At 38.2% G+C, this 27,368-nt stretch overlaps 1 protein-coding gene across 5 annotated transcripts in view; it reads right to left on the bottom strand.

Moving 5' to 3' along the window:
• Positions 1-27,368, bottom strand: part of AGMO (alkylglycerol monooxygenase) — a 390,090-nt gene that overhangs the window by 141,935 nt on the left and 220,787 nt on the right. Inside the window, exon 13 of one of the 5 annotated variants that reach the window (XM_027540022.1) lies at positions 133-953. The exons of the other annotated variants lie outside the window; for them this stretch is intronic. Within the exon in view, the coding sequence (XP_027395823.1) occupies positions 927-953 (27 nt within the window). The 3' untranslated portion in view covers positions 133-926. Of the gene's footprint in view, positions 1-132; positions 954-27,368 lie in introns of those variants that run through there. 5 annotated transcript variants of the gene reach the window in all.

The following is a 27,368-nucleotide window of genomic DNA, read 5'->3' as shown; positions in this document are numbered from 1 at the left end:
AACAAAGCCATTCAGTATATCTCCAAGAATAATTAATACAATATTAGATGAAGAAAATGAAGCCAATGTCCCAAGAGAGTGCCTAGTTCTTAGGAGAGGCTTAATAAATAATTATTACTATTCAAAATAAAATAACTTATCAAAATGACTTACATTTATATTCATTACCAAAATGAAAACATTTTAGTTTTTTGATACATAATGATAGAACTATATTTTCACATCTTGATTCTCTGGTAGATATTACAGAATAATATCAATGTCTCACATTATGGTCTAAATTACACGATGCTTTCTGGGCATATGAAAGATTAGTTCTGTATTCTTTTTCCCTTGGAATCTCTTTGGCAATTTCTCTGGAATCAATAGAAATTCTTGATGCATACTAGAAGGAAAAACTTATAGCCCAAACATACAACCAGAAAATTGAATTTATATTTTACCATAATATCTTATACTAATGTGATGACACAGCTGACAAAATTTAACAAGCTTGCTGATATTTATTTCAGAGCACCACTTTGTGGCCTGAAATAGATACTTATCCCAGCAGGTGTCGAGACTCAACAACAATCCACTTTCAAAGTTAAATGCAAATTACACACTGAAATTCTATAGAGAAAACAACTCTACTCCTTCCTCTCAAAAAACACCTTTTCTGCAATATTCTCTAATGAGAGAGCATTTAGCTGATACAGTGAATGAATTAGGGAAAAGATCCCTCTGGCTTAAAGGAACATCAAAGTCCCTTTCATAAATGAGAAATAAAATGTAACTTCCTTTCAACAAAACACCTTGATGATGATTCCTTTACCACATTAACAAGGGGTTTAGAGCACATATTCTCTCTTTGAACTTGGTAGTAAGTTTCCATGTGTTTAGCATGTTGATGTGGCCCTGACAAGTGCTAATGTATACCCTTTGCGTTACTTGATACTCTCTGTTGAGATGCACTACAAATTGAAAAAAAGAGAAGAAAAAACAAAGTTACTGCCATGGTTCAAACATTCACTTGTAAAGATAATAACTACAGAAAACCATCCATATTTAAAGCATACTGATGGGGCAAATTATTTTACACTAATCTAGACATCACAATCAATAGTTAAAAAATACAGCAGTTAAGTATCAGGAAAAGTGGTTAAAGTCATTCTAGTATGTCATTTAATAGTTATTTTGGGGGCAGAAATTCCAAATTGCAACTCTATTTATTCCTTAAATATCTCTTCCTCCAGTGATCTCAATCAGCATATACTATGGACTTAGTATTTTAAATGTCCCATAAAAGTTTTTTGCTGTCAATGATAAGTAAGCCCAAGTGAGTGCAACGGAAGTAAGCAAGTGAACAACACAGAGAATTAATTTCCCACAGCACAAAGAAGATTCCTGGGAACAGTAATGCTCCAAGAAATATAAAGGGAAGTTTCATAAGCACCTTTATTTTCTCTTTTATTTTTTTCATGTAAAGAGCTATGAATAAATAAACTATTTTAAAAGTGGCCAAGGAAAAGGAGGAGAAAGAAAATCTCACAAAGCAAATCTGAAACTTGGAACATCATCTTGAAGCAATATATGGGAATGTAAAATTTCCCATTAAGTTTCTGACAACAAAAACAGACACAGTAAGATGTGTTTACACCCTTATTGACTAGTTTAAGGAATGTGTATGTGCTAGCTTGTATATTGACAAATGCAGTTGTTTTCTTTCAAACAGTAGTCTCTTTGGGTTTTTCAGGAAAAAAAAAAAAATCACTGCGTTCTATCCTCCTTCGGTGATATGAGACTGATTGAAAAGTAGGTGATTAGAAAATAGCAATCTGTTGTAACTTCAACTTTGCTCTCCCCTGGGGCAGTGGATTATTCCTACATCATAATATCTGTTAGCTAATACCAAAGGCTTCACCCAACTTCAAAGCAGAGATATTAAAGGCTCACTTTCCACTACGAGCAGGTGTATTTTTATTAGCTTTCTCTTTCAAAATTGCTATGACTTCACTTGCAGATATCCCGCCAGCAGCCATTATTGAAAGCCTTACTATAATTGCTAAGTTACATGCAACGTCTGAAGCACAAAACCAACGTCACTTGCAGCCCTCTAACAATTGACTGAAACCAAGTGTTACATCATTAAAGCTGAATTACAACACACCCATGGCGTGTTTTCCATGTGTGCTATTTTAAACAATAGTAGAGAAAAACCTGGCTATAAATTCACAGATCCCCAATTTGTTCAGATTCATGAACAATAAGAGCTGTCCTAGCCTTTTCTGGCTCTATTTTAGTCAGAAATGTCATGCACCAAAATTAAATGTCTGTTTGGATTTTATTGGAGATGGAAATGCTAGCTTTATGTTGTAAATTTAAACAACCTGCCACAAAGGGACCCTCACATTTGTATCGCTTGGACTTGGGAAGGCATATTCATCTCTAATTGCTTAGGGAAACACAAATAAACTAATGTAAAGTGTTCACTTTCTCAACGGGTGCTGTGTAGAATAAATCAGATGAAGTGATGATGGCATGGGTTTTTGGTGGGTTCAGATTGGATTTCTTTTGTTTGATCGAGTTGGATGTGGAATCAATGTATTCAGTTGTTGCTAATGAGTAGGGGGTTTTTGGAAATTCATAAAAATTCAGTAAGATATTCATTAGTGTTGGTAAAAAGAAATAATTAGCCACATACTTGTATAACCTTTTTTTTTCTTATTAGGTTCAATTCCTACCATCATTTAGTGATCTAAGTGGAAATATTTCTTCTGTCATAGTGGTACGCAAAGCTATTATAATTACTTTTTAGAAAGGTCGACAACTTTTTTATTTGGCTTCAGCGATTTTATGGTGCCTAGATTCCACCGGAAAATATTTAGTCACTCACTTACTTGGATAGAAATCCATCACCTGGAATAGAAATCATGGTTAACGTGCCAGCATCTTTGTGCAGACAGGCCTGAAAATATATACTAGGCAAGGCCACTGCCAAATGACTTGTGTCTGGCCAGGACTACCTTTCAAATGTTCTCTGCATACCAGTTACTGTTAAGATTTATTGTAGCATGTGTAGATAAATATACTTTAACTTTCATATCCATAACTTAGATAATACAGTAGCAGTCTACACTCTGCACATTACCTGTCTTCAGTTTTAGTGCAGTAGCCACTAGAATATTCAGATTTCTCACCAAAACTTAACAGTAGTCTTCATGTTACTTTAAATAGGTCGCATTAAACCCAGTGTAGGAATTTCATATATACTTATATGACTAATTCTTAAAGACTTTAGCATCTTAAATCACTATCATGAGAAAATATTTATATATTATCATCAGCAGATCTGCTCTAGAATACACGAGAGAACTGGGGCCCTGGAAAAATATATACTAATCCCAAAGCTAAGTGCTTTATCAGGCAAAATGAACTACTCCTGTACTCCTTACTGTTTAAATCCTTGCATTCACGTGAAAAGTAAATAACCTCTATTCACACATAAATACATACACATCAAAAACTTGTATGGGCCATCATTTCTACCACATTCAATTCACATCACAAATTATGACAGCAAAAGAAATCCATCACACCTACCAAAAGAACAACAAAAAACCCCCAAAACTATGCTCTCACCGCAAATATATGTCCACCCAGTTCTTTCCTTTATTTAGAAAACTTCAGTGCCAATTGAATCAAAGCAAGCGTACTATTTTGGGGTTTTTTTTGTTTTCTTTAAATTTGGCGGACACTGTTCTTTACTATAAAATTGGTTGACTCAATATGGAAAAAAATAATCACCATTAAGTTTCAGCATCCCCTCTTGTTATTCTTCATCTTGAATCCCAGAATTAATCTTACTGATTCATGTTTAAGGATTGCTGTTGAATAAAATATATTTTATGAAGCTATCTGCTCTGAGTTAATGATTTGGGGGAAATTCGTCATTTCAGTGTGTGCCATATTAATCACATTCTTTAGATTCTAGGATCTGGGCTGTTATATTCATCTTCAAGTATTGGGAATCTGACTACTTTGCATGTTTTGATACACATTGAGAAAGTCACAGAGAAACTAAATTATGACTTACTTACAATTTAGACATATCTACCAAGTTCTAGGTTGTAGTATTTACATGATTAGAAAGGCATTTATTAAGTAATTTCTTAGTAAGCCCTAAACATACTTCAGCAAATCAGGATGGCCTAGACTGTATTTGCATTTAGACTGTAATTTTCTGAAACCACATAAACAAAACCATTTTGACACCTGGTCCTTTGGAGTTCATGAACTTCAACATCTGAAAACATGTGCAGGATTGTCAAACATTCCAGTGCCCTCCCTGGGGGCAACCAACCATATGCATCCGTGTATATCACAATGTCATATGCCATCAAGTTTCCTTCAGAGAAAGTAACTGGGCCCTTTTATCGTGGGAGCAAAATGTCCCAGCTCTGAGTCTTGAGATAAGCAGCAAACGCTCTTCAGGAGACAAGAGCAAAGGGCAACCATGGGCTTTCTAAAGTTGGAGTCGAGTATACCCACTGTCTCTGTTTTCTTTCATTCGAAACCCATACACAGTACTGAATATTAAAGGCAGAAGTATACAAGAGGGAAGACCTTAAGCCAAAAGTCACATTCCAGTAACTGAACATATTTTCTAATTATATAGAATTGACATTCTCAATCATTCTGGCAGGAAGATATGACAAATTAAAAAGGGGAGACAGTGGAGAAGGAAATGGCAACCCATTCCAGTATTCTTGCCTGGGAAATCCCATGGACTTCCTGGTAGGCTATGGTCCACGGGGTCACAGAGAGTCAGACATGACTGAGCGACCAAACAATAACAATGACAATTCTAACCAATATGTGAGAGCAGAAGTTGTGAGGAATTGGGAGTTGGGGCTAAAACAAAAATCTTGCTGTTTACAGATGTGATTGTCTATTTAGAAAAACCAAAATAAACTACAGGCGAGTATTTAAAGAAAAATAAATATAAGGTGGGGGAGACAGGCAATGAGAGGAGCCATTACCCATAAAACAAGAGTGTGTCCCCTCACTTACCAAGCTAAAGGGGACACAATAACATCCTCCCTACTGCTTACCTCTACATGTCAGAGATCTTCCAAACTGAGCAAAGGATTTTGGAAAAGGGGACAGATGGAGAGACTGATTAAATCCACCCTTACCTGCAAGACAGGCAGCCTCTCCCCAGAGAAGAGCTCTCTGTAATTCTGCCAGGGGATATGGAGGGTCAGGTGCAACCCACCTGCTCACCCTGCACATCTTAAAGCTCGCTAGCAACATGTCCACAAAATGCAGTCACTGCAGCCGCCGGCCGCCGTAGCACTCAGGGGTGAAATCTCTTTAGCAGTCTTTCGTCCACCTGTCTCTGAGTGCAGTGACTGGCTGTGTTGTGTCAGCTGTTTTTGACATTTACCAGATTGCTGGCCCTTTTGACCACGGGCAGATAAATTAAGGCACCTGGGCTCTACCTTCCCAACTTTGAACAGCACAAGGAAGCCGCTCTCCAGTGAATTCCTAGCTCCAGCAATTAACTGAAGAAAGCGATTAAAGGCTCCCAGGCAGACATAATAGAGGATCTGGGGTTTTAATTAAGAAGATTCCCTGGAAAAGGGAACGGCTCTTCACTTCAGTATTCTTGCCTGGAAAAATCCATGGACAGAAGATCTTGGTGGGCTATAGGCCATGGGGTCACAAAGAGTTGTACGTGACTGAAGCAATGAATACTTTTAGCCTTCAGCCTTAAAATGCTAGAGGGAGTATGTTCTGAAATTTTTATCTCTGGTGAACAGGACCATTTCGCAAGTACAGAAACACTTTTCTGTACATAATCGGGGGACTTTATTTTTGCTTTTTCTACAATCTAGAAACATTTTGAAACATTGATTTCATCTTTTTTCCTCTTCATGACACTATTTTTCTTTTCTTTTTTTTCTTGTCGTTGCGGACAAATTCACATAACGTAAAATGAATCACTTTGACGGTGTACAATTCAGAGAACTTTAGTTGGGTAACCACCACCCCTGTCAAGTTTCAAAATATTTTCATCACCCCCCAAAAAAGGTAAAATTTCACATATTTACTTGATAGGCAATATTTAAAAGTTAATTTATTGGTAAATGTACATAAAAATAATATAATTTCACCTTAATCATTCAAATTATCATTACCCAAATATTTTGCTGCTGTATCTCTGCTTTCATATTTGCTGGCTGTACAACTCTGTGAAGTTCTGACCTCTGATTATCTTTATCTACTTTGAAGGTCAGCATCTGACAGATAACTCGGTTGGTAAAGAATCCACCTGCAGTGCAGGAGACCAGGGTTCGATCCCTGGATTGGGAAGATCCCCTGGAGAAGGGAAAGGCTATCCACTCCAGTATTCTGGCCTGGAGAATTAATGGACTTTATAGTCCAGGAGTCACAAAGAGTTGAACACAGATGAAAGACTTTCACTTTCATGAGACTGATATACTGCCTACTGCACTGAAGAGGCAGATGAAGATGCACCTTTAAACTTCCATGGGTGTACCTCCACAGGCCTCCTCCCTCCCTCCCTCCTTGCAGTTTCTACTCAGAAACCATACTTTGGATGCACCCAAAAAAGTAAACTAACATAAGTGTATTTCGTGGATTATAAATGAGTGAACATATAAAGGGATGAATGAAAGTATATTTCAAAAAAGGGTAGATTTCATGAGCACCTACTCTGAATCTTTCATTAAAAATGTAGTGTAGGGACTTCCCTGGTGGTCCAGTGGCTAAGACTCTGAGTTCCCAATACAGAGGACCCAGGTTCAATTCCCGGTCTGGGGACTAGCTCCCACATGCCACAACTTAAGAATTCCAATCCTGCAACTAAAAAAAGAGACTGCATGCTACAACTAAAGATCCCACATGCTGCACTGAAGATCACAGATCTTGCATGCTGCAACTAAAACCTGGTGCACTCAAATAAATAGTTTAAAAGACTGAAAAATACATAAATAAAATAAAAATGGAGTATAGAAAACAAATCACCTTCACCAATTCACATTGCCTGCAAGTATTTGCATTTGTTAGATCTTAACACAGATCAGTGTTTGGCATAAGAGGTTGAATTTCAGCTTCATACAGAAATGCTGCTGCTGCTGCTGCCAAGTCACTTCAGTCGTGTCTGACCCTGTGAGACCCTATGGACTGCATGCAGCTTACCAGGCTCCTCCGTCCATGGGATTCTCCAGGTAAGAACACTGGAGTGGGTTGCCATTTCCTTCTCCAATGCATGAAAGTAAAAAGTGAAAGTGAAGTCGCTCAGTCATGTCTGACTCTTAGCAACCCCATGGACTGCAGCCTACCAGGCTTCTCCGTCCATGGGATTTTCTAGGCAAGAGTACTGGAGTGGGTTGCCATTGCCTTCTCTCATACAGAAATGAAGAACTGGCAATAATACCAACTTGTAATTTTATCTCTTCCCTCATGTACAAGTTGGTTAGAATGTTAACTGGTGGTTCTAAAACAAACCAAACATTTATTTCGGTTGGGAATAATCATTACATAGCTTAATTAGATTTACATGTATTCAAATAAAGTAATATGAAATTGTTTTATGTCTGCATTTTTGTAGTTAGAATAATATAAGAAACCTAATTTGCCTCTCCAACTCATCAGTTCCCATGGATCTTTAAATAGCTATCTCCTAAATTTGCATCTCCAGCTTAGACAACTCCTATTATTTCCAAATTTATGCTTCTCCAGTTAGATACAGAGTAGGCAATTAAATATATATCTGAAACTCAATGGAGAAACCAGGAAGCAGTACATAAAATTTACCATCAATAGCTTTTAGAAGGCATTGAAATCCATGAAACTAGGGTAAATTGCCTTGGGTTGGAAATAGATAACACACCGTAAAAGTTAGCAAACTGAGCCTGAGACCCTATGAAAAAAGATGGTCAGAAAAAAGTCAGTTCTTGAAGGTAAAAATGAAGGGCCAGTAGGGCAGGAATAAAACTCACAGGGGGGCATTGCTGTGGAAATCTGAGCAAAAGGAAAGAGGGAAAGGTCAAAGTTGTTTCTCCAAAATTAAACTGAAGTAAATTCATGAATGTCTTCCAAAGCCTTTCCCACCTAAGGAGAGTTAACTTGTTTTTAAAATTCAGTGTTAATGACTTTACTGATAACCTCCCACTACCAACCTCCCACTTCCATCATTCCCCACCACTTCTGCCATTAGTTAGACCAGAGTTCATATCATGACATCCCAAGGTTTCAGAGAGATTCATCTATAAAAGTTCTCAGAATAGGAATATTTTTAGGAGGTCAAGGGATTTGAGCTTACTGTCCTCATAAGACTTTTTAAAAATATCTTATTTCATTAATGTATATATTTATAAAGGAATTATCATATATGTGTAAATAGTCTCATCAACACAGTCATTATTATTCTTTGAGAGAGAGAATAATATAATATTATTATGTGGGAATATACTATAATAGCAAACACACAGATAGCAAAAATGTTTGAATTATACCATTATAACTTATAATCATATGGCCTTGGACAAAATTAACTAACTTTCTGGGTCTCAAATTCCTCATCTGAAAAGTGTGGATAATAATATATACTAAATGATACTGTTCAAGTGTTGAAACTGTTAGTCACTCAGTCGTGTCAGATTCTTTGAGACCCCAAGGACTGTAACGCGCCAGTCTCCTCTGTCCTTGGAGTTCTCCAGGCAAAAATACTAGGGTGGGTACCCATTCCCTTCTCTAGGGGATCTTCCCAAATCAGGGATCAAACTCCAGTCTCCTGCATTGCAGGTGGATTCTTTACCATCTGAGTCACCAAGGAAGCCCAAATGATGCTGAGTAAATGAAAATGCATACTTAGAATAGAATAGACCCTTGGTAAACATTAGTGACTTTCATGCCTGTTTTTGCATGTTTTGAATGCATGTTTTGCCTTTCTGGAATCTGAGATGGCACCTAATAATAATTATACATGTAAAAATCTTTCAGAAATTTTATATTTTCTATAGCAATTTATTAAAACCTACATTATAGTTGATATTGTGACATTCTGAGGAACCCCTTGTAGTAGTGTACTAACATAATAGTATATGGTGTATTTCACAACTCTCCACTGTAAAATGATCAATTCTATTTATTACTATGTATCTTTTATACCTTTTTCTCTTAATATATACAATGTAAAATTGCCTGTCAATTAGCACTTGAAGATTCTACTGGTTAACTCACCTTTATTTCATATATAAACTTTAAATATCAAATTACAATAACTATAGGCAATGTTGTATTAAATATTTAACTCATTTCCTAAGTTACATTCCTCTAAGTCACCAGCATACCTCTAAGTCAGTGGTCCCCAATCTTTTCAGCACCAGGCATGGGTTTCATGGAAAACAGTTTTTCCATGAACTGGGGTGAAAGTGAAAGCGAAAGTTGCTCAGTCGTGTCCGACTCTTTAAGACCCCATAGATATACAATCCCTGAAATTCTCCAGGCCAGAATACTGGAGTGGGTAGCCATTCCCTTCTCCAGGGGATCTTCCCAACCCAGGGATCAAACCCAGGTCTCCCGCACTGAAGGCGGATTCTTTACCAGGTGAAGGGAAGCCCTATGGATTGGGTTGGGGAATGAATTTGGGATGATTCAAACCCATTACCTTATTGTGCACTTTATTTCTATCGTTATTACATTAGCTCCATCTGAGATTATTAGGCATTAGATCCTGGAGGTTGGGGAACTGTGCTCTCAGTGATATGAAAAGTAAGGCAAAGAGCCCTGAATATTTGGTTTATAAGGTTTTTGAATAAATGGAGTTAGGGAAAGCACTAACAGAATTTTTAGCAGGTCCAGGTTCACTTTTTGGCATTTAAGATATCTTATAATCTTTCAGGACTGGTTACTATCAAGGAAAAAAAATATAACTCAAAAGGATCAAATTATGAAAGTAACACACACAAAGAACTATCATATACACAACACCTTACCAATCCCCTTACATCACCTCACTACTGTTGTTTTTTTATCTGTAGATATTTGAAAATGACATGAACTTTATAGTTTCCACTTACATTTTGCTGTAATATTGACCACAAAAATCTCTGCAAACCTGTCTATGATATTAGTGTGGGCCTTCCAAAAATGATTCTGAATCATGGAAAGGTGAGGAGAGAGATCCATGTATCACTTAGTACTGAAATAGTGGACAAAATTTTCCCTCTGGTAGTATGTCTTTAAACATGGCTTAAAACATGAAATTTGTACTCACTCCTGCACACATGTGAACCAGGACTTATAAAATAACATTTCTCCTTTAACTATCCATAAAATCACTGGAAGATGCTGGCTATCATTCTCTTCTTATAGATTAGGGAATTAAAAAAAAAGAAAAAATTTGGTAATCACTCACTGCAGATGGTGACTGCAGCCATGAAATTAAAAGACGCTTACTCCTTGGAAGGAAAGTTATGACCAACCTAGATAGCATATTCAAAAGCAGAGACATTACTTTGCCAACAAAGGTCCATCTAGTCAAGTCTATGGTTTTTCCAGTGGTCATGTATGGATGTGAGCTTTTGAACTGTGGTGTTGGAGAAGACTCTTGAGAGTCCCTTGGACTGCAAGGAGATCCAACCAGTCCATTCTGAAGGAGATCAGCCCTGGGATTTCTTTGGAAGGAATGGTGCTAAAGCTGAAACTCCGGTACTTTGGCCACCTCGTGCGAAGAGTTGACTCATTGGAAAAGACTCTGATGCTGGGAGGGATTGGAGGCAGGAGGAGAAGGGGACGACAGAGGATGAGATGGCTGGATGGCATCACTGACTCGATGAACCTGAGTCTGAGTGAACTCCAGGAGTTGGTGATGGACAGGGAGGCCTGGCGTGCTGCGATTCATGGGGTTGCAAAGAGTACCTGAGCGACTGAAATGAACTGAACTGAACTGAATTGAGGGCCGATAAGAATAAAAAGATACAATTCTAAGCTTAAGAGTTAATCATGAATTTCTTGGTTACTCATTTTAAAAATGGCACATATTTTTCATTACTGAGTTATCTGAACTGTGAAAGTTTAGTTGCTCAGTTGTGTCCAACTGTTTTTGACCCCATGGACTATAGCCTGCCAGGCACCTCTGCCACGGAATTCTCCAGGTAACAATACTGGAGTGGGTAGTCATTTCCTTCTCCAGGGGATCCTCCCAACCCAAGGATCGAACCCAGGTCTCCCGCATTGCAGGTGGATTCTTTGCCAGCTGAGCCACAGGGAAGCCCAAGAATACTGGAGTGGGTGGCCTATCCCTTCTCCAAGGGATCTTTCTCACCCAGGAATCAAACAGGGGTCTCCTGCATCGTAGGAGGATTCTTTACCAACTGAGCTATCAGGAAATCCCAATGCTAGTTCAAGTCGCTGTCACATCTCACCAGAATTACTGCAATTAGTCCCAGATATACTTCTTGCCCCTTACTGGTTCCCTACCAGTTCTTTCTTTACAGAATCTTTCAGTGATCATATTAAAATATGAATCTAAGCAAATTCTTCAGTGGTATAGGTACTAGTGCCCTGAGGACAAAAGCCCTAGCTCCTATTGTGGACTCTATAATTCTTTTTCTACGATTGTCCTTTTTGTTTTTCTAATACTATTCCTTGGGTTCTTCCACTCTCACTCCACTGTAGCCATAAAGAACTACTGTCAATTCTCCAAAATGACATGGATTTTCTCACCTACTGGCCTTGGCCCCAGCTTTTTGGTCTGCTTGACATGTCCCCCCTCATAACTCCTCAGTTGGTAAGTTTCTACTCATGCCCAAGATACATATCATCACCTCGGGAAATCTTATCACACACCACCACTGGATTATTTGTTTTTCTTCTTTATTTCTCTCAGAGCACAATGTGTATAACTTTAACAGAGCATTTATCAAACCCTACTCGAAGTACTAGTTTATTCGATCATCTCCTCCACATTCTTAAAGGTTGGGATAAGGTCTCATTTGCCATTTCTCTTAGTATCAGTCTCAGTACCTGTTTCTGGTGATGTCGTTGTTGTTTTCATCATCAATAACAAGACAAGTTATGACTTGTTAAATATGTACCACACAGTGAAACTACTTTAAGGGCTTCACATGCAATATTGCATTTAATTCTTGCAAAAATTCTATCATTATCCCTAGGAAGCTTGAAAACTTCCTAACGTTCATATAGTTTGTAAATATTAATATCAAAGCCAGAACCCAAATCAAACTTTGCGCATTCCTACTCTCTGCTCCTAAACTCTATGATAAATATCCCAGTGCAAAGTTGCTACTTCATATTTCATGAGTATGTGATTCTTGGATATATTAAAATCCAAGTAAGTTGAATGAAACATCAATGTTTTAATAATAAAATACTAATTCTTTAATAAAAATGCTAACATTATTATTCAATATAACTTACCGTTTTCCTTATAAATCAAAGAGAGGATCATTTAAATAGATTTTATTGTTAATAGTAAGAAAAATACTATCCTTTCTTGGTAGGTATAATAAAAAAAAAGATGTGTTATATTCAGGTAAATTTCAAAGCCCATTGATAGTATTCTTTGTCCTATAAAAACTATACCCTTTAAACTGGAAACAGGCATCTCAAACTGCATATATTGTATATTAGCTTTCAATCAGCAATGTAAACAATGTAATATAAGCATTACATGGACTTTACATTAAGATAAACCAATCCACTTTTGCCAAGACAGATGTAATCACTCAAATCCCACTGGGAAAGAAGTAACAGCATTATTTGGTTTAGGTCTCAAGTACTTTATTTAGTAAATAACTTGGGCTTTGTATATTCATTTCTTCATAACACCTATTTCCCACATTTAAACATTACAAAGTGTTTCAAGAGTTCTGGGCTTAGGATCCAATGGTAAAGCATGACATTTGTTAATATTACCTCATCAAGCAATTTTTATTTGACAGTTATGGGGATAATTTACTTTAACTGCGCTTTCTTGCATAACACCTAAATAATAAGAGGAATATTGTTTTGTTATACCTTCCTTATATTTCAAGCTCCCTCATTTTTCTAAATCACAGATACAGAAGTAAAACATAAAGCAATTTTCAATGTTATACTCAAAAAAGTTCAACAATTTGACTTTAGTCAAGATGTTAAACTTTAAAAATTATTCAAGGGTTAAAATCAGACAATGAGTATATTCAACACATGACAGAAAAAACGTGATTTCAGTATTGATTACAGGAAAAAAGCAAAGCTGTCTAAATTGAAGTACACCTTGTTATTTTTTAAATTAGATCTATTTGTTTGAATTTATAAGTAACCATTTTATATATCTAAATTTATATGCTTTAGTGTATTATATTTATTTCCTATACATTCATGGAAAAAATTACTCTTTGGTGTATCAATAAGGTCATAAAAATTGGTAGTACATTCACATGAATCAAACTTTAAAGATTCTGTGAAAAGGTCCCTTCCACATCTATTCTTTTGTGACGCAATTCCTCTCCCCAGAGCATTCTAATGTTGTTATGTGTGTGTGTACCTCCTGACAAATTTTATGCACATACAAACCATAAATAATACAAACACCAAAAGACTTAGATCTTTGTCTGGGCTCCACACTAACCACGTAACTCTGGACAAGACACTGAATCTCTTAGACGTAGGGCACATCTCTAAAGTGCCAAAAAAGGATGATTCGGTTTCTTCCAATTCTAAAATACCTCAAATGATGAAAGCTGACAATAGTGGTTTATCTCTTCATTTATTTTTGCCTCAAAGTCGAAATATTGTCCTTTAATCTATAAAAGGTAATCTACTCATTTTCTCCCATGGCACAAATTACAAGTACTCACATGCTGTCTGTAACTTCTATTTGCCTGTCCTTTCTGACATCTATGACCTGAAAGAATCAAAACCTCGCCTAGAGGAGCATTCATGGACTCAAAACCATTCTTTGGCTGTAACTCATTGATGTTCAAATGTTATGCCAGTTCAGTGTTGCCAGATTGTCAAAATTTTTAAGAGATATTATTAATCTGGGTTCTTAAGAGTGTCCTGATTTTAAATGTTGGTAAAATATCAAAAACTTTTACAGTTTTATTGAAAAATAAGTGACATATATCACTGAGTAGGTTTAAGGCATACAGCACAATAATTTAATTTACATGTATTATGAAGTAATTACCCATGGTCTTCGCCAGATGATCAATACCAAAATCTGATTGATTATACTCTTTGCAGCTGAAAATGGAAAAGCTCTATACAGTCAGCAAAAACAAGACTGGGAGCTGACTGTGGCTCAGATCATGCACTCCTTATTGCCCAATTCAGACTTAAATTGAAGAAAGCAGGGAAAACCACTAGGCCATTTAGTATGACCTAAATCAAACCTCTTATGATTATACAGTGGAAATGACAATAGATTTAAGGGTTAGATCTGATACAGTGCCAGAAGAACTATGAATGGAGGTTTATAACATTGTACAGGAGGCAGTGACCAAAACCTTCCCAAGAAAAAGAAATGCAAGAAGGCAAAGTGGTTGGCTGAGGAGGCCTTACAAATAGCTAAGAAAAGAACAGTAGCAAAAGGCAAAGAGAAAGGGAAAGATATACACAACTGAATGCAGAGCTCCAGAGAAGAGCAGGGAGAGACAAGAAAACCTTCTTAAGGGAACAAAGCAAAGAAATAGAGGAAAACAACAGAATGGGAAAGACTAGAGATCTCTTCAAGAAAATTGAAGATATCAAGGGGACATTTCATTGAAAGATGGGCACAATAAGGGAAAGAAATGGCAAAGATCTAAGAAAAGCAGAAGAGATTAAGAAGAGGTGGCAAGAATACATAGAAAAACTATACAAAAAAACCTTAATGATACAGATAACCATGATGGTTTTGTTACTCGACTACAACCAGACATCCTAGAGTATGAAGTCAAGTGGGCCTTAGGAAGCATTACCAAGAACAAAGCTAATGGAAATGGTAGAATTCTGGCTGAGCTATTAAAAATCCTAAAAGATGAGGCTGTTAAAGTGCTGTACTCAATATGCCAGCAAATTTGGAAAACTCAGCAGTGGCCATAGGATGGGGGAAGATCAGTTTGTTTGTTTTTTTTCCAATCCCAAATATGGGCAATGCCAAAAATGTTCAAACTACTATATAAACACATGCTAGCAAGGTAATGCTCAAAATCCTTCAAGCTAGGCTTCAGCAGTATATGAACCAAGAAGGTCCAGATATACAAGCTGGATTTAGGAAAGGTAGACGAACCAGAGATCAAGTTGCCAACATCTATTGGATGCTGAAAAAGAATGAGAATTCCAGATAAAAAAAAAGAGAAAAATCAAAAGAATTCCAGAAAATCCTCTTCTGCTTCACTGAGTTCACCAAAGCCTTTGACCACGTGGACAACATGAAACTGTGGAAAATTCTTAAAGAGATGGGAATACCAGACCACCTTACCTGTCTCCTGAGAAACCTATATGCAGGTCAAGAAGCAACAGTTAGAACCAGACATGGAACAATGGACTGATTCCAAACTGAGAAAGGAGTACCTCAAGGCTGTATACTGTCACCTTGATTATGTAATTTATATACAGAGAACATCATGTAAAATACTGGACTGGATGAATCACAAGCTGGAATCAATAATGCTGGGAGAAATATCAATAACCTCAGATATGCAGATGATACCACTCTAATGGCAGAAAGCAAAGAGGAACTAAACAGCCTCTTGATGAGGGTGAAAGAAGACAGTGAAAAAGCAGGCTTAAAATCAACATTCAGAAAACAAAGATCATGGCATCCATTCCCATCAACTCATGGCAAATAGCAGAGGGAAAAGTGGAAACACTGACTGACCAATTTTATTTTCTTGGTCTCCCAAGTAACTGCTTATGTTGACTGCAGTCATGAAATTAAAAGACACTTGTTCCTTTGAAGCAAATCCAAGACAAATCCAGATAGCATACTAAAAAGCAGAGACATCACTTTGCCCACAAAGGTCCATATAATCAAAGCTATGGTTTTTCCAGTAGTCATGTATGGATGTGAGAGTTATATTATAAAGAAAGCTGAGTGTCAGAGGATTATGCTCTTGAGTTGTGGTGCTGGAGAAGACTCTCGAGCGTCCCTTGGACAGCAAGGGTATCAAACCAGACAATCCTAAAGGAAATAAACTGTGAACTTTCATTGGAAGGACTGATGCTGAAGCTGAAGCTCCAATACTTTCTCCACCTGAAGTGAAGAGCTGACTCCTTGGAAAAGATCCAATGCTGGGAAAGATTAAGGGCAGGAGGAGAAGGAGGCAATAGAGGATGAGATGGTTGGATGGCATCATCAACTCAATGGACACAAGTTTGAGCAAACTCCGTGAGAGAGTGAAGGACAGGGAAGCCTGGCATGCTGCAGTCCAAGGGGTCACAAACAGTCAGACATGACTTAGCAACTGAACAACAATTACCACATTAGATTTAGCTAACATCCATCTTTTCATATCGTTTTTGTTGTTTAGCCACTAAGTTGCATTAGACTCTTTTGCCTCCCCATGGTCTGTAGCCCACTAGGCTCCTCTGTCCATGGGATATCCCCGGCAATAATACTGGAGTGGGTTGACATTTTCTTCTTCATGGGATTATCTTGATCCAGGGATCAAACTCATGTTTCTTGCATTGGCAAGAAATCTGACCACTGAGTCACCTGGGAAGCCCATATCTTTCATATAGATACAATAAAAAGAAAAGAAAGAAAAAAGGAAAATAACTTCTTATAACAAGAACTCTTAGGATTTATTTTCTTAAGTTTTCTATAGGTCATACAGAAGTGTTGGCTATAGTCATCATCCTATACATTATATCCCTAGTAGTTATTTAACTTATAACTATTCACATCTTTTGTGTATTAATAGGGATATTTGAAAGGGTTTCTATTGAGTTGTATGAGTTCATGTATTTTAGCTATTGGTCCCTTATCAGATGTACAGTTTGGAAATACCTTCCCCATTCCATAGGTTGTCTTTTTACTTTTTTGATGATTTCCTTTGCTGTGTAGAAACTTTAGTTTGATGTAGTCCCACTTATCTAATTTGGATTTTGTTGCTTCTATCATATCCAAAAAAAATCATTACGAAAACCCATATCAAGGAGCTTTATTCCTGTTTTCTTCTAGGAGTTTTATGGTGTCAGACATTTACATTTTTAACTTATTTCAAATTAATTTTGGTAAGCAGCATAAGGCATGAATCTGGTTTCATTCTTTTATATGTGAATATCCAATTATTTCAGCACCATTAATTGAAGAGATTGTTCTCTCTCCATTGAGTATTCTTATCTCCCTTATCAAATATTAACTGTATATATCGGAGTTTATTTCTGGGCTCTTGATACTGTTCATCCGGTCTATTTGCCATATCATACCATACCATATAGTTTTGATGACTATACCTTTATAGCGTCTCAGGAAGTATGATATCACCTGCTTTGTTCTTTCCTGGAATTTCTTTGGCTATTTGGGTTTTTGTTTTGTGGTTAGATATAAATTTTAGGTCTATTTTTTCTACTTCTTCAAAATATACCATGGAAATCTTGATAGGGATTGCATTATATCTGTAGAAGACTTATGGTAGTATTGCCAAGTTAATAATATTAATAATTTCAATCCATGAACATGTAGGCTGCTGCTGCTAAGTCACTTCAGTCGTGTCCGACTCTGTGTGACCCATAGATGGCAGCCCACTAGGCTCCCCCGTCCCTAGGAGTCTCCAGGCAAGAACACTGGAGTGGGTTGCCATTTCCTTCTCCAATGCATGAAAGTGAAAAGTGAAAGTGAAGTCGCTCAAGTCGTGTCCGACCCTCAGTGACCCCATGGACTGCAGCCTACCAGGCTCCTCCATCCATGGGATTTTCCAGGCAGGAGTACTGGAGTGGGGTGCCATTGCCTTCTCTGATGAACATGTATACCTTTCCATTTATTTATGTCTTCATTTTAATATTCTTTGGTTTTCAGCATAAAAACTTCACCTCTTAGTTAAATTTATTTTGAAGCATTTTGTTTTTGAACACTTTATAAATGAGATCAATTTTTAAAAATTTTTCTTCAGAAATTTTGTTCTTAGTGTATAGAAATACTACTTATTTTTGTACGTTAATTTTGTACCCAGGAATTTTCCTGAATTCTTTACTGTCTGTTTTGTGTATGTTTTCTTAGGTTCTTTTAATCTATAGTGTTGTTCAGATCACTGTTTCCTTGTTGATTCTCTGTCTATATAACCTATTCATCGTTTAGAGTGGGGACGAAAGTTCACAACTATTACTGTGTTACTGCTTACTTCTCCCTTTAATTATGTTAGATTTTGCTTTACATATTTAGGTACTCTACCATTGGGTACATATATATTTAGCAATGCTATATCTTCTTGAAGGATTGGCATCCTTCTCATTACATAGTGACATTCTTTGTTTCTTTTTATCATTTTTAGTTTAAAGTATATTTTGTCTGATATAAGTATGGCTAATCTGCTTTTATTTTGGTAACCATTGATTGAAATGTGTTTAAGGCTACAGTAATTATCTTGTAGGCATGTCATTATTGAATTTGTTCTTTTATCCATTGAGCTATATAACTTTTGGTCAGGGAATTTAATCCACTTACATATATATATGTAACTTTGATAGATAAGGATTCACAGGCTAGTAAAGTAATGCTGAAAATTTTGCAAGCCAGGATGCAGCAATACGTGAACCATGAACTTCCAGATGTTCAAGCTGGTTTTAGAAAAGGCAGAGGCACCAGACATCAAATTGCCAACATCTGCTGGATCATGGAAAAAGCAAGAGAGTTCCAGAAAAACATCTATTTCTGCTTTATTGACTATGCCAAAGCCTTTGACTGTGTGGATCACAATAAACTGTGGAAAATTCTGAAAGAGATGGGAATACCAGACCACCTGACCTGCCTCTTGAGAAACTCAAGAAAGTTCCAGAAGAACATCTATTTCTGCTTTATTGACTATGCCAAAGCCTTTGACTGTGCAGATCACAATAAACTGGAAAATTCTGAAAGAGATGGGAATACCAGACCACCTGACCTGCCTCTTGAGAAACCTATAAGTCAGGAAGCAATAGTTAGAACTGGACATGGAACAACAGACTGGTTCCAAAGAGGAAAAGGAGTACGTCAAGGCTGTATATCATTACCCTGCTTATTTAACTTGTATGCAGAGTACATCATGAGAAACGCTGGGCTGGAAGAAGCACAAGCTGGAATCAAGATTGCCGGGAGAAATGCCAATAACCTCAGGTATGCAGATGACACCACCCTTATGGTAGAAAGTGAAGAGGAACTAAAAAGCCTCTTGATGAAAGTGAAAGAGGAGAGTGAAAAAGTTGGCTTAAAACTCAACATTCAAAAAACTAAGATCATGGCATCTGGTCCCATCACTTCATGGCAAATAGATGGGGAAACAATGGATACAGTGTCAGACTTTATATTTTGGGGCTCCAAAATCACTGCAGATGGTGACTGCAGCCATGAAATTAAAAGATGCTTACTCCTTGAAAGGAAAGTTATGACCAATCTAGATAGCATATTCAAAAGCAGAGACATTACTTTGCCAACAAAGGTTCGTCTAGTCAAGGCTATGGTTTTTCCAGTGGTCATGTATGGATGTGAGAGTTGGACTGTGATGAAAGCTGAGCGCCAAAGAATTGATGCTTTGAACTGTGGTGTTGGAGAAGACTCTTGAGAGTCCCTTGGACTGCAAGGAGATCCAACCAGTCCATCCTAAAGGAGATCAGTCCTGGGTGTTCACTGGAAGGACTGATGCTAAAGCTGAAACTCCAATACTTTGGCCCCCTCATGTGAAGAGTTGACTCATTGGAAAAGACTCTGATGCTGGGAGGGATTGGGGGCAGGAGGAGAAGGGGACGACAGAGGATGAGATGGCTGGATGGCATCACAGACTCCATGAACATGAGTTTGTGTGAACTCCGGGAGTTGGTGATGGACAGGGAGGCCTGGCGTGCTGCGATTCATGGGGTTGCAAAGAGTTGGACACGACTGAGGGACTGAACTAAACCCTCCTATGCTGCCCGCTAGACCAAATTCCTTACAAATACCTAATTAAGTACTTGATTTTGGAAGAAATAATGTAAAATACAGTGTAAACTCTTGAAAATTCATATTAGTTTTTAATTTGTATCAGGTAATTTCTGGATCCTTTATGTAAGCATAAAGAGAAGATAATTCCACTGAGAAAGCAAACAGGAATCACAAGCAAGGGTGTCAGGTGATAATCCTCCATCAGCTAGAGTGCTTTTCTCTGAGATTGAATGTCCAAATGGTTATTACCAGGTTTGTAGTCTTATCTGATCTCTTCAAGGAAGCCTTCTATTTGAAAGTTTTCTTCCTCCCTGAAGAGACTCTTTCTACTGTCAATGTGTTTACTACCAAATAGCTGGATTTTGCTCTTAGATTTGAACATATTGAGAAAAAGGTTGGAGAAGGCAATGGCACCCCACTCCAGTACTCTCGCCTGGAAAATCCCAGGGTTGGAGGAGCCTGGTAGGCTGCATTCCATGGGGTTGCTAAGAGTCAGACATGACTGAGCGACTTCACTTTCACTTTTCACTTTCATGCATTGGAGAAGGAAATGGCAACCCACTCCAGTGTTCTTGCCTGGAGAATCCCAGGGACAGGGGAGCCTGGTAGGCTGCTGTCTGTGGGGTCGCACAGAGTCGGACACGACTGAAGGGACTTAGCAGTAGCAGCAGTAGCAGAAAAAGGTGGGGAGAAGGCAATGGCACCCCACTCCAGAACCCTGGCCTGGAAAATCCCATGGATGGAGGAGCCTGGTGGGCTGCAGTCCAAGGGGTCGCTAGATTCTGACAGAGCTGAGTGACTTCACTTTCACTTTCATCCATTGGAGAAGGAAATGGCAACCCACTCCAGTATTCTTGCCTGGAAAATCCCAGGGACGGGGGAGCCTGGTGGGCTGCCGTCAATGTGGTCGCACAGAGTAGGACACGACTGAAGCGACTTAGCAGCAGCAGCAGAGAAAGGTGGCACATGGGACATTTCATCTCAGATAAAAGGAACAAACTAATGTCACCTTTTCCTTTCTGTAACAATTTGATCACAGGGAAGTAACTTTTAGAACACTGTTAAAGGCTACATATAGGATTTTTATTTTATTTTGCTCAATACAAGGAAGTTTGGCTTACCAATTACATGAAGAACACATGGAGGATATTGAGAAGGAACAAGGCATTGTTTTTGAAAGATGGTAATTAAGTTGTTCAGCCTTGTTTCGCTTTGATCTTGTTGTTGTTGATATGCTAATTTACCCAGGAAACTATTAGGCAAAATATAGGTATCTTTTTTACCTTCCTTACATTGTGTCATACACGTGACATTAGGTATTCTATGTAACTGTTTTCCAGCCTACTGAAGAACTAAAGTTATTCTATGAATATAATAAAATTGTATCATATTTTAGGTACACTTGATAATTCAGTCATTTAGTTCTACTAATATATTTCAACCTAGAAACCACACTGTTGGTAGGCAGATGTCTGCACATGTGGAGAGAGTTCTCATAAAAATTCAAATTTAAACTTATCTTTATGGCCTTTAAATATGATGATACTATCAGAGAAATAGACATAAAATTCCTTCCATATACCCACCATCATTATATAAATAGAAACCACATTACTTTAAGAGGAAGTAACAGGTGCTTACAGTTCCATTTAACTACAGACTAGGTTGTTCTGCAGAGAAGGCAATGGCACCCCACTCCAGTACTCTTGCCTGGAAAATCCCATGGATGGAGGAGCCTGGTAGGCTGCAATCCATGGGGTCTCTAAGAGTCAGACACGACTGAGTGACTTCACTTTCACTTTTCACTTTCGCGCATTGGAGAAGGAAATGGCAACCCACTCCAGTATTCTTGCCTGGAGAATCCCATGGACGGGGGAGCTTGGTGGGCTGCCATCTATGGGGTCGCACAGAGTTGGACACGACTGAAGTGACTTAGCAGCAGCAGCAGCAGCAGCAGCAGCAGCAAGTTTTTCTGGGAATTAAAATTCTGTATTTAATGGTGATTCTCTGAGAAAAATGAAATGGCAACCCATAGCACTATTGTTACCTGGGAAATCCCATGAATGGAGGAACCTGGAGGGCTATAGTCCATAGGGTCGCAAAGAGTCAGACTTAACCTAGTAACTAAACTACCACCACCACCACTACCACCATCAGTTCAGTTCAGTTCAGTTGCTCAGTCTTGTCCGACTCTTTTCGACCCCATGAATTGCAGCACGCCAGGCCTCCCTGTCCATCACCAACTCTCAGAGTTCACCCAGACTCACGTCCACCGAGTCAGTGATGCCATCCAGCCAGTTCATCCTCTGTCGTCCCCTTCTCCTCCTGCCCCCAATCCCTCCCAGCATCAGAGTCTTTTCCAATGAGTCAACTCTTCACATGAGGGGGCCAAAGTACCGGAGTTTCAGCTTTAGTATCATCCCTTCCAAAGAAATCCCAGGGCTGATCTCCTTCAGAATGGACTGGTTGGATCTCCTTGCAGTCCAAGGGACTCTCAAGAGTCTTCTCCAATACCACAGTTCAAAAGCATTAATTCTTTGGCGCTTATTAGCCTTCTTCACAGTCCAACTCTCACATCCATACATGACCATAGGGAAAACCATAGCCTTGACTAGACGAATCTTTGTTGGCAAAGTAATGTCTCTGCTTTTGAATATGCTCTCTAGGTTGGTCATGACTTTCCTTCCAAGGAGTAAGCGTCTTTTAATTTCATGGCTGCACTCATCATCTGCAGTGATTTTGGAGCCCAAAAAAATAAAGTCTGACACGATTTCCACTGTTTCCCTATCTATTTCCCATGAAGTGATGGGGCCACCACCATAGAGGAAAACAAAAGTCTGATAGCATTTCTTAAAGGCATGATTGAAAATTTTAGTGCCTGAAATTTTTCTGCTTTTTAGACAGTGGGAGAAACAAAAGCAGGCTTCCAGGAAGCCTATCAAGGAAGGAAAAGGACTTGTGCCAGGTGATAATTTGGATACCCGTGTTACTATGCCTTTTAGTTTGGCTTTAGAAAAATCACTTCATTTTCATGCTCAAATAGCTGATGTGATTTAGTTAAACACATAAATAAAAAAAAGAAGCTGATCGTATCTTATCAAATAAGAACTAACAAAGACTTACCAAATGACTATATTTATAAAGGAAAAAGTTCTTACTGCAGTTTTTTTTATAAAATAATTTATATACACATATAGCCAGAGAGAAAAAGTATAGGCAAATGTATTACACTAACTCACCTTATATTCATAAGGTGGGTTCTGATTTCCGTTAACCTCGGCTATCTTTACTTTTCAAACAATTAATTTGTCAGAAGAAATAACAGATGTTCTTTTGCTATTACCTTCAGAAAGGAGATCCCCATCGCCAGAATTTATAATCATTTGGCACAATCTATTAAAGGAATGAAAAGATACCCCCTATCGGAGCTCCAGCTTGTTCATTGTGGATAAAACAAATATAAGATCCAAATTTAACTTCACTTTCAAAGGCATAGGAGTCGGTCTCCTAACGTGTCTTGCCTATTTTTAAAATTTTTATGATGGTAAATAAACCCTGGAAAATTCCTTCTTAGATTTTACCACCTGAAACTGCAGCTGTTGGCTGCCGCTATCAAAGCCTCACAACTCCAAACTCACGTGCAAACCTCATCAAGGGCAGACATTTCTAATTGATTCCAGAAGTATTTCTTTTGCTGAGATCAGGGGGCAAAGGAAGAATAATGAGCAGCTTTTTAGAGGGAATTGGGGGTTAGGGTGTTGAGGGGAGGGGGAGGGGAGTTTTTAAAATCTCAGGTTTGGCCAGAAATGCACAGCAATTTTACGGTCAGTTGGCAAGAGCATCTGGAACCAGGCATTCTGGCCTCATAGTTGATGGTAGTGAAACCAGCTCACAGGCAACAGCAAGCCCATAATGAGTCTCTGTCATGTTCTAGTGGAAACCATGTTGACATTCTGCCAAATATCCCTGCACCTTTTTCTTGGGGTCAGGATTCCCCTTAGAGCCCTCATCTAGTATATGAAATCCTGTTCACCCATGGATCTTATTTTAGCCATTTTTAAAGGCAATGCCAAAAGAAGACGAAAAATTAGAACTCATGTGTGTTTAATTCCTTGAATGCAGACAAGGCTTTATAACACAAGGCTGTGTTTGCTTTCATTGGCGGGGGGGGTACATTTCAAAAGCAGCGGGCAGTCTTGTTAGTGCATGGAGGGTGTTGGATGCTCAGGTCATAAATCATAGCACAGCGCATGGCACACTCAGGCTAGAGAAGGCAGAATTCGAGGCTCTTTGTTATTTCAAATGTATGACAGGTGATTATAAAAAGGGACGGGATTTCTTTTTTTTTTTCTTTTTTCTTAATGCCAAGTCAAAAACCAAGGTGATGTGGAAATAATTTCTTATGAGTAAATGATGTTTACCTTAAGCTGCTGCTCGTAATTCACTATGCTGACATTGGTAGATTATGCCCACAAATAAGGCAGGTAAAAGGATAGCCATGAAAAATGTAGAATTATGTGACTCACCAGGACGGAAACTGGTTCCATGGAACCAGGGAGGGGCGATGCAAAATGCTAGACTTCTAACATTCCTATACTTCTGTTTTTATCTAAGCAATATGATTAAGAGAGATGGTATCAATTTTAGAAGTCGCTCGGAATTCCAAAGTTTGTGATACGGAAAAAAATTCAACATATTTGCTCTTGTGGTTAATCTATTCTGGGCACTCCTATTTTCAAACAAGAAAAGTTAAGCAGGCAGAAAATCAAGACCAAGTAAAGACACAAAAACTATACAGAGAGAAATGCATTGTAAAATATAGTTTATAAAAAACAATATATTCTTAGATAAAATTCTCCTTGAAACACCTATGCTCTGATAATTTGAGTATAAGTTAACAGAAATATATAAAATTATTAATAACATTCTTCATAATATACATAATATTAAAAGATGGGTAAAAAGTGCTTGATGGTGAAAATGACCTTGAAGTTATAGTATTTGCAAAAGCAACCATACTTGTTAGATGTCCATGCTTATACTTTTTAAATAAAAGCCTAAGGGAAAAGGGACGGGCGGGTAAAATATAAGATATCTATACCTCTTAATTTTGGGGCTTCCCTGGTGGCTCAAACGGTAAAGTGTCTGCTTGCAATGTGGGACACCCAGTTTCAATTCCTGGGTCAGGAAGATCCCCTGGAGAAGGAAATGGCAACCCACTGCAGTATTCTTGCCTGGAGAATCCCATGGACAGAGGAGACTGGTGAGCTACAGTCCACGGGTCGTGAAGAGTTGGATACGACTGAACAACTTCACTTCAAAGGGGCCTCATATAAATCATCTTAATTAGTTTATTTTCACTTGCTACTTAGCCTGCTCTGCATTCAATGCATTAAATGTTTTTTAAATACTCTTATAAAACTGTAAATGAATGGACATGAGAGATACATATGCACTGTGAATGAGTTTACACACATAAAGCTCTCTGCACAGGACCTGCAGCAGAGTATTTGCTATTTGTGTGTCATAATATACCTTCAAATATGCATATCTTTAGATACTAAATATACAAGGAATATAAGGGAAAGTTAAAGAATAAAAACGTCAAAAGAAAGTGGAAGTAATACTTAATCTGAATTAGAGGTGAAGACAGAAAAATGGAAAAGTTTATTATCAGTTCAGTTCAGTCGGTCAGTTGTGTCTGACTCTTTGCAACCTCATGGACTGCAGCATGCCAGGCCTCCCTGCCCATCACCAACTCCAGGAGCTTACTCAAACTCACGTCCATTGAGTCGGTGATGCCATCTAACCATCTCATCCTCTGTTGTCCCTTTTTCCTCCCACCTTCAATCTTTCCCAGCATCAGGGTCTTTTCAAGTGAGTCAGTTCCTTGCATCAGGTGGCCAAGGTATTAGAGTTTCAGCTTCAGCATCAGTCTTTCCAATGAATATTGAGGACTAATTTCCTTTAGGATGGACTGGTTGGATCTCCTTGCAATCCAAGGGACTCTCAAGAGTCTTCTCCAACATCACAGTTCAAAATCAACTCTTCAGCACTCAGCTTTCTTTATGGTCCAACTGTCACATCCATACGTGACTACTGGAAAAACCATAGCTTTGACTAGGTAGACCTTTGTTGGCAAATAATGTCTCTGCTGTCTAGGTTAGTCATAGCTTTTTTCCCAAGGAGCAAGCATCTTTTAATTTCATGGCAGCAGTCACCATCGGTAGTGATTTTGGAGCCCCCCAAAATAAAGTCTGTCACTGTTTCCATTGCTTCTCCATTTATTTGCCATGAAGTGATGGGACTGGATGCCATGATCTTAGTTTTTTGAATGTTGAGTTTTAAGCCAACTTTTTGACTTTCTTCTTTCACTTTCATCAAGAGGCTCTTTAGTTCTTCGCTTTCTGCCGTAAGGGCGGTGTCATCTAACTGCATGCCTGAGGTTACTGCTATTTCTCCCGGCAATCTTGATTCCAGCTTGTGCTTCATCCAGCCCAGTGTTTCTCATGATGTACTCTGCATAGAAGTTAAACATGCAGGGTGACAATATACAGCCTTGGCGTATTCCTTTCCTGATTTGGAACCAGTCTGTTGTTCCATGTCCAGTTCTAACTGTTGCTTCCTGGCCTACATAGAGATTTCTCAGGAGGCAGGTCAGATGGTCTGGTATTCCCATCTCTTTAATAATTTTCCACAGTTTGTTGTGAACCACACAATCCAAGTTTATTATATGAACACACAAAAAAATCTAAAGGAAATTTGCTAATAATATCAATGTGTGTTTACTCTATTCTATTCTGTGGCTGTCACATATTTTCCTCAACATAAAACTCTCTAATGTCCTATAAAACATATTCTCTTATATGTCACATGTAAGTAGTTTTCAAATTTCTTAATTCACAGAGTACACAAGGTTTTACTTTCTGGAACTGTGATCTGGTTGGTGAAGCAGCTTACATTTACCTTCTGGATAAATAGCTAGTGGTGGTTTAATCACTAAGTTGTGTCCAACTCTTGGAACCCTCCAGGCTACTCTGTCCATAGGATTTTCCAGGCAAGTATACTTGAGTGCATTGTCATTTCCTTCTCTAGGGGATCTTCCTGACCGAGGGATAGAATTCGGGTCTCCTGCACTGCAGGCAGATTCTTTACTGACTGAGCTACCAGGGAAGCTCAGAGATAAATAGCTACTGAACAGAAAGTAATGGCTAATAATTGCATTGTTTAATAGAAGCCGCATATTCTC

The sequence above is a fragment of the Bos indicus x Bos taurus genome, chromosome 4 (genome assembly GCF_003369695.1).
Source record: "Bos indicus x Bos taurus breed Angus x Brahman F1 hybrid chromosome 4, Bos_hybrid_MaternalHap_v2.0, whole genome shotgun sequence".
Lineage (NCBI taxonomy): Eukaryota > Metazoa > Chordata > Mammalia > Artiodactyla > Bovidae > Bos > Bos indicus x Bos taurus.
The sequence above is the reverse complement of the archived record's forward strand: the minus strand, read 5'-3'. Positions and strand labels throughout refer to the sequence as shown.